The following is an 8,154-nucleotide window of genomic DNA, read 5'->3' as shown; positions in this document are numbered from 1 at the left end:
AGTTCACTTACCTATAATTTAAATAGTTGGGATTTCAGTTATAAGGGATGCTCTTCAGGGCGAAATAAATAATCATACACACGTTAGTATTTCTATCAAAATCATACACTGCTTAGGTGCCTTATAGATGCTGTCTACTAAAAATGTATTTTTTTGAAATTTCAATATTTGTTTTTTGTATATTTTTCAAAGAGATTCAAAAACGACAAATTTTAAGCGTATAAAAATAAAACGCTCACTTTCTCTTTGATCTAGATTAGGGAAAACTTGTTAAAATTTAATCCAAAAAATATATTTGAAAACAGAAAAGTATAATTAATCGGATTATGCGTAACTTCCCTTTGAGGTTATGCAAGAAAAATTCTGATTTTAAAATTCTGTGGACGAGTTTCTACGATTATGATATAGGGGGAACATTCTAGTCACGTTTGGCTTTGTCAGATTTGGCTGCAGGTAGCTTGGTAAATATTTTTTTAAATTTTAATTTCATTTTTTTTTCTTGGCTCTTCTCGTTGCCTTCAAAGAGTGTGTGTTGTTTTTTAATGATTTTGTAGTTTATTTATAGATTGATGTTTTGCAACGTTTGGTGATAAATTTTGATGATTATATATTTAGTTTTTATGCAAAAGTATGCTACTCAAATTGAAATAACAAAATAGTCCTGAATAATTTCCATTCTGCGAATGACAACTTATATTCACAATTTACATGAATTGGATTTGAATCTGGTACGTACTCACTTACTTTGCTCTTGCCGACATAAAATATACATATTTATAGCAAATGTTGATACAAATATAGATAATGCTATAGTATGCGTAGGTACTTTACAACTAAACTATAAAAGGCAAGTGTCAATATATGTATGATCAAATTGGATTTTTACCTTATTTTTTTCAAATTAAGAAAACTTTAACTTCTTTTTTGTGTGAAGTTGGCTATTACTTTTTAATTCTATTGAGAGCTCATCGTATTAGCGAAGTGTGAAATTGTGTGTCGTAACTTAGTATGCGCTACTTTGTTTAAGCCGGGCTTTAGCGGCCACTATGAAACAAAAGTCGTTAGTTTGCATACGAGGTGTGCTTATTGTATTACTTTAAAAGATAAGTGAACCTATTTATCACTCTTTATGCAATTGATTGTATATGGTAGAAACGTCTACTTGTAGTAGTGAAACTGCGATCACAGACTTTGCCAATGTTGATAAGCTATAATGGTATTAGGAAGGTCACGTCAGCCGCATTGTTGAACCGTTGGGCTTTTGCCACCACCTAATGGGAGATAGTAAAAGCCAGTGGATGGATGGCGCCGCCATGGTCGGCCCAGGAAGCGGAGGTGGAAAGGATATGGATGCAAATCCGAGGGCTGATTGAAGGTAGATAATAGGGAAAGGAATATATGTGATAGGCAGATATGGAAACGGGGAAGAGTTTGGGGTAGGGCTTTCTTGGTAGTAGAGCACTATAGGCTAAGAAGAAAATAGCAGTGAAACTTCTTACATTAAATTTGTCATGAAACTAGGTTGGGAACTGCGTTTCTACTAGATATGTAAGTTTATAGATTGTTGTTCACGTGTAATGTGTAAAATGTGTCGATGTATGTAAGGCCACTTTTAGACAATATCAAAGTGTTATTTCAGGACCTTTTTTATTAACAAACATGAAACAATTAGATAAGATTTTAAATGCAATCTGTGAAACAGTTTATTCTGCAAATTGGGTCAATGATATTACTTTATCATATCAAATGCATTTTAATTTCACAAGAGTTAATATTTCCTTACTATCAAACCTAAGAAGAAAGGTCATTATGTACTCAGGGGTCAATGCCCCTTTTGACATCCAAAAAATGTACTGTTTTATACTGGCTTTTTGGTGGCTACTGTTAAGGATAGGGAAATAAAAAATAATTTATAGCAAAAATTATCACAATGGCTTTATTAAAATACATAAATAGTATACTCGTGACTTAAATGGACATTTATTTACAATCTATATACAAATTCACATAATAATTTCTACAGCAGTCTTATAGAATGTATTTACACCAACATTATGAAACGCCCTTTGTAACGGCGAGAAATTACAAAAATAGATTAAAATCTTAATTATTTGGTAAAGCGCGCGTTGCGGTTAATACGAATATTCACATGAAGCTTTGACTAAATGATTTTACATGAGTTTTGATAGAAGCGTAGACTAAACAAGATAGGCTTGTCCAGAAGACTGGGTGTCGATAAGTGGCGGCGGCGGGGGCCAGTGCCTGAACTCCCGTCTTCTGTTCGGATTGTTTGCACCTAGCTCTAGAGAAGAGTAGTCAGAGTCTATAGAGGAGTAGATGTGATCTGAAGGCGGGCGGCCGTCCGGCCCGTACGGCCCCGTCTGCACGTGCTGCGGCCGGTGCTCCACGAACTCCGGCGTCGTACTCACACCGTCCGCAGACCCTCTTATTTTCTCCGTAAAAGAAAACGACCTCATCGTCCCGTTTTGCATACCACTTCTCATCGTATAAGAATTGATATTGTTCCTATAAGCAGATGATTTAGATTTATATTTCTGATCCGGCATCGCATAACGCAACTTTTCCCAGAATTTGTTTTGACCCCACCGTATCCTTGAACTCGTTTTTAAGTATGGCCTTAAATCAGGATCGCATTCGGCCTCGGGCAAAACTGAGCTCTCCTCAATTATTATTAAGGTATAAATTCGCGGTTTTAAGATTTCGTACAATGCTTGGCGAAATTCGAAACGCGACCATTCCGTTTCTATGAAGTTCCTTGTAAGGACTATTATAATGCGTTTAGAGGCTTCTGCCGCCTCAGGAAGTGGTAACGTGCACTGCATATAAGCAACGTTATGTTGCGGTATATCTCTATAGTGTAAACAAAGGTGATACGAAGGGCTTCCATTTTCCAATTCAGCAGCCAACGTTTGAATAACAAAATCATCATCCTTTGGGCTGTAGCAAACATAAGCATCGTATAATTTATCAGTGTCGTCGTACGCTCCAGTGAATGGGAACAATCTTATACCGCAGCTTGTATAAAGCCATATGCGAATCGTGTCTCTGAATAAGAAAATCACAAGGATGACTAGCATAATCAACATGAACCCGGAGAGCGTAGTCACCATCATGGGCATGTAATTTGAGACCATCATATTATCTATAACAGAATCTCCGGCGTAATAGTCGCTACATATTGTGCCGTTCAAATTGAGCTCTTTCTTTTGTGTAGATTTTGGGTCAGTGTTCCAACACCACACATCAGTTATATCAACAATTTTACCGACGTTATCTGATATATACGATGTGAACTTTTGTAAATATCTACATTTGCACGACCACATGTTGTTCCCTAATGTGAGAGCATTCAAGTTTCTGTTTACGTTCAAACTCCAAACGTTAAAGTCTACTAATCTGTTACCATCTATTCTTAATATTTTCAATGAATTCAAAGTTAGAAACGTCGAGTTCGCTATATGGCTGATAAAATTGTCTTGTAAGTAAAGCTCGTTAAGCTGCGTCAGATGTTCAAACTCGTACCCGTTTAAATGCTTTAGTTTATTGTTACCGAGATGCAGCGTAATGAGGGAGGATAAACCAGCGAACGTCCTATTCTGTATGTTTTCAACTTGGCTCGAATTAACATAAAGCGATCTCATATTTTTCCGACCGATAAATGCATAATTTTGTAGTTCTTTGAAATCGTTCCCATCTAAGTATACCTCTGTTGCGTCCATCGGTATTTTTTCCGGTATTTCAATTGCACTTTGGCTAGAACAATCGACAACGTTTTTATTCCAAGTCGGATCGTGATAACAGGAACAATTATTCGGGCACGTCATTTGGCAATCGCATGCTACGTAATCGCAACAGCGGCAGAGAGTGAAACAATGTGTTTCGTACGTACACAAGAAGTCAGTTGACTGTAAGTTGCTTAATGGTATGTGAGTTACGCCTCTGGTGTGTGTCATTTTGCACAACACATTTTCAAGATCCATTATTCTTGGATGCTGTCTCATTGCAGTCATATTGTTTATCAAAGGCAGCCATTCCATAGAGCAATCACAGTTAAACGGATTTCCTCCGATGTAGAACTCAGGCAACGACTTGTTCAAGGGGACCGGGGACAACCGGAGGCTGTTGATATCTAAATGAGATATCTCATTTGCGTAAATATCAACTCGAGTGAGATTACGTTTCTCTATAAACGTGTTCACTTCAATGCTGTTTATGTGGTTATTGTTTATGAACAGTAACTCCACACTGTTGGGTATTGCCATCGGCGATATTTCCACGATACGGTTATGGCTCACGTCTAATGTTTTTATATGAATTTCGTCTTGGAGTTTATAATAATTTCCTAAGTGTTCAATAAAGTTGTTGTGAACGTCGAGCCATTTTAAATTGATCGGTATGAAAGCGTAATCAAACCAGACTAAATGGTTGTCCGAAAGATTGAGCCAAAGTAAACTAAGTAAGGTCGAAAATACGCCGTTGATATCTGACACAAAATTGCCGTCTAACCGAATAGCCTCTAATTGTTTGTTGTTAACGAACGTACCTCTTTCCACGGCTTGAACTTTATTTTTAGCCAAATTCAGTACTTGTAAGCTTGGCAAATCAAAAAACATACCGACAGTGAGGTTTCCGATTTGATTGTCGATTAATCTTAAACCGGTTAATTGGTCTAAGTTTTTGAAAGAACCATTTTTGATGTCTAAGATTTGATTCTCGCCGAGATCTAGAGTTTTTAATAACGATAACTCCCAAATTGCAGACGGGACATCCGTTAACTGGTTCGAACTTAAATCTAATTCTTTTAAGTCGGAACAGTTTTTAAACGCCTTCTGATCTATATTTACCAATAAGTTATTATTTAAATTTAACTTACTAAGTACAAACAATCCGTTAAATAGGAACTCGTCTATCGTGTGTAAGCGATTCTCAGCTAAATTTAAAGTATGCAAATTATACAAAGGTAGGAAAGTATTCTCTTCAATGTAACCTATAGAATTATTTCTTAAATCTAATATTTGCAAAAAGAACAAATCCTTAAATGTCTTGCTGTCTATTCTCGTCAACGCATTATTAGATAAGTTTAAAATTACTAAACGAATAAGGCCAACAAATGTTCCACCGTCAATGTGAGCGCTCGAGAGCTGATTATTCGATAAATCTAAGACAAGCAACTGTTCTAATCGGTGGAACACGCCTTTGGCTACTTCAAATAACAAGTTATTATTCAAATATACCTCTCGCAACTCCTTCGTGCTAGCGAACGTACCCTCTGGTATAAACTGAAGGTTATTATAGGATATATTTAATATTCTCAACGAAATAAGTCCATTAAATGTTTCACCTGAAATGTCTGTGATATTATTGTGTTGGAGTCTTAACTCTTGAAGCCGTTTTAATCCTGTAATTTCCGATTCGTCGGAGAGAGATTTGAGTTCATTATGGCTTAAATCTAGGCTTCGCAGGCCCGAACCACAGCTTTTCCCAAATCCGAGACGATCCACACTTTTGATCCTGTTTTGAGTAACATTTAACACTTGCAAATTGTCCAGCGGGCAAAAAACATCCTGCGGTATTGCTTTCAGATTATTTTCACCCAGGTCTAGTGTTTGCAGTTCTCGCAAACCGTTGAAAGTTCCAAGTGAGAGTTCCAAGTTTTTATTCGGGCTCCAATCGTAGTTTTTAGATCTAATCGACAACTTTTTCAGTTCGCGCAAACCTTCGAACGCGTTGCCGGGTATTCTTAGTAGTTTGCAGTTCTGTAGTGTTAGTTCAGCAAGCGTTGAAAATCTTTGGAAATAGTTTGCTTCGAGATAACTTTCGAACAGAAGTAGTTGGTTGCATTCTATAGAGAGCCGTTTTGTGCTCTCGGATGGTGCAGTTGTTAAACTAGATCCTTCGGCGTCTAAAGTCCGCACCTGGCACAATGTGTCTTCGTCACCTTTTGGGCGACTGCAGTTATCCACACCTCTTGGAGCATAAGCCGCATTAACACCCAAAGTCACTAACAAAAGAGTCAGCAATTGAAACATTTTCTACACACATTTGTCTATTCGATTAAATAAAAATGGTAACTGGAAACGTTAACTTAGTTTGAGTCAATAATATTGTAGAGACTTCATTAATGTGTCACTTCACAGGTTAATGTTTACATCGCGACGCACGTACGTTCGTTGTTGGAGGCAACGCCGACGCGTGCCGTCCTCATCGTGGTTCGTGTGCGACTAACGAAGCTATCGGTCCGTCAGTTTGGTGAGAGTGGTGGCGTTCATAGCCGCCCCTCTGTGCGCCTCGCCTCCCGCACCCTCGCCGCCCCCACATAGTTACACGTTCCCTCGCATGGCGCCACTTACGCGCCCGACAGCTCTCGCACAATTATGTAATGTTTTCTTAATCGAGCCACCGCATCGGGTTAAAAAAAGGAAACCTGCGCACCGTCTAAGAAATTATGGTAATATGATGCGTTGTCGTGTATTCTTTTGAGTGATTGGAGATATGAAATACTGTATACTTATTACAAAAATACTAATCTATATTTAACGATTTTATTTATTCCTATAAGACTAAAATTTATCAATGTCTAAATTAATTTATCGAGGTTAATGACTTTTCAAGAAGTGAGGAAGAATGAAAAGTTGTGGAAGAAAACATCAAAGTGACAATCGGATACAAAGTGCAGGTTACGTTACCGCTTAATTCTTTCCGTTGTCACTTATTGAATTCCCAACTCGCATACTTTGGTGAAGATACCCAATAAAGCTTGTTTGGCGTCGCGTGCCCCTATACATATTTTTGTCTAAAGAAACGCACAGAATTTTCAAATAGTGGAAGGGCGACCGTTTTCGGGCAACAAATTCCAGTATCTAGTACGGGCTGGAAGAGGTGCGAAGTTGGTAGGAGTTGATAATTTGATTTCCTTGTTCGACACGTAAAGTCGTTTACGGGTCTAACTGGAAGTTAGTTACGAACAGAATACGGCCCGAGTTTGGAGGCAGGCGCCGGGAATAAAGATACCGAAGTTGTTTGTTCTCGATATATTAGCTTTGATACTATTATGAAGTTACAAGTTCCTGCGTGAGAATGTTAAATCTTGGGGTAGTTTAATGAGCAAACTTTGGGTAACAAAACTTTAAGACGAATTGAACTATGCCATTAATCTATTATTATTGGAAAATGGAACAATAAAGTTTTGAAACTAGTGATAACTCAAACAACTTAACTAGAGATATTTTACCTACGGCGGTTGACACATCAGCCGCGAGCAAAAACTCTGTGACGTTAAGAGGGAAGTTTTCGAGCTTAAGTGATAAAACACGTTGAAGACATCCTAAAAACACTCCGAGTACTACGATATCCTTATTATTAATGTCTAGCGCCGGCGTATCCTGTATCAAAAGTTCTCCCTGTCGAGAGTTCTTAACGCTAGCTTGATAAATGACTTCACCCACTTTTGTGAAAGTTGTTCGTGTATTATTTTTTTCTCTGTATCTGGAGGCTGCGTCACAGCCTGGACGTGCCATGACTGCCGATGACGTTTCACTAACGCGACCCGCGTATCATCTCGTCCTATTATTTAGATTTGTGTCGTTTTAAAAACTTTTCTTTTGTTTTCTTAGTTGAATATCTTTAGTTCTCTTTGTGGATTTGTTTTGAGTATCCATCAATTTGATTGTATCAACTTTATTTGCTCGAATCTGTTTCATATCAAATATTATTGAGCAGTTCTTCAAGTCAATTTCGGTATTAGGTACTTTGGCAATCCCTACAAAAATAACATGCTTAGGTAAAGATCAGGTATTATGCGAAACAATAACTCAAGAGACTGACTTAATGCGATCAATTAAATAAGACTAAACAGCTTTAATCTCCATCTCAAAACTCTGAATGGCAAAATAATCGTTTAGGATTTTATCCGTACCATTAAGAGTAACGACTTTGCCTTGCATAATTCAGAGGCGAGGAATTGTAATTAAAATGCACATTATTCGAAGCTGTACGCTAAGTTCGTTCTATTGTTATCTCCGATCCTGTTGCAGAAATATGTTGGAAAATCTTGTTATGTGTTGGTATTATCAATGCGGATGTTGCTATCGACGGTCTTAAGGCCGGTCTCACGCGGTCGGTGTTTGTGTACGG

The 8,154-nt window shown here is 37.7% G+C and overlaps 1 protein-coding gene across 1 annotated transcript; it reads right to left on the bottom strand.

The window, feature by feature from the left end:
• Nucleotides 1-1,136: 1,136 nt before the first annotated feature.
• Nucleotides 1,137-7,930, bottom strand: LOC113505884 (toll-like receptor 7). Its single transcript, XM_026888742.1, has one exon. The coding sequence runs from the start codon at nt 6,048-6,050 to the stop codon at nt 2,199-2,201; it is 3,852 nt and encodes a 1,283-aa protein (XP_026744543.1). The 5' UTR covers nt 6,051-7,930; the 3' UTR covers nt 1,137-2,198.
• Between the last annotated feature and the right edge of the window lie 224 nt (nt 7,931-8,154).

This window comes from Trichoplusia ni, chromosome 27 (genome assembly GCF_003590095.1).
Source record: "Trichoplusia ni isolate ovarian cell line Hi5 chromosome 27, tn1, whole genome shotgun sequence".
NCBI classification, from domain to species: domain Eukaryota; kingdom Metazoa; phylum Arthropoda; class Insecta; order Lepidoptera; family Noctuidae; genus Trichoplusia; species Trichoplusia ni.
The sequence above is the reverse complement of the archived record's forward strand: the minus strand, read 5'-3'. Positions and strand labels throughout refer to the sequence as shown.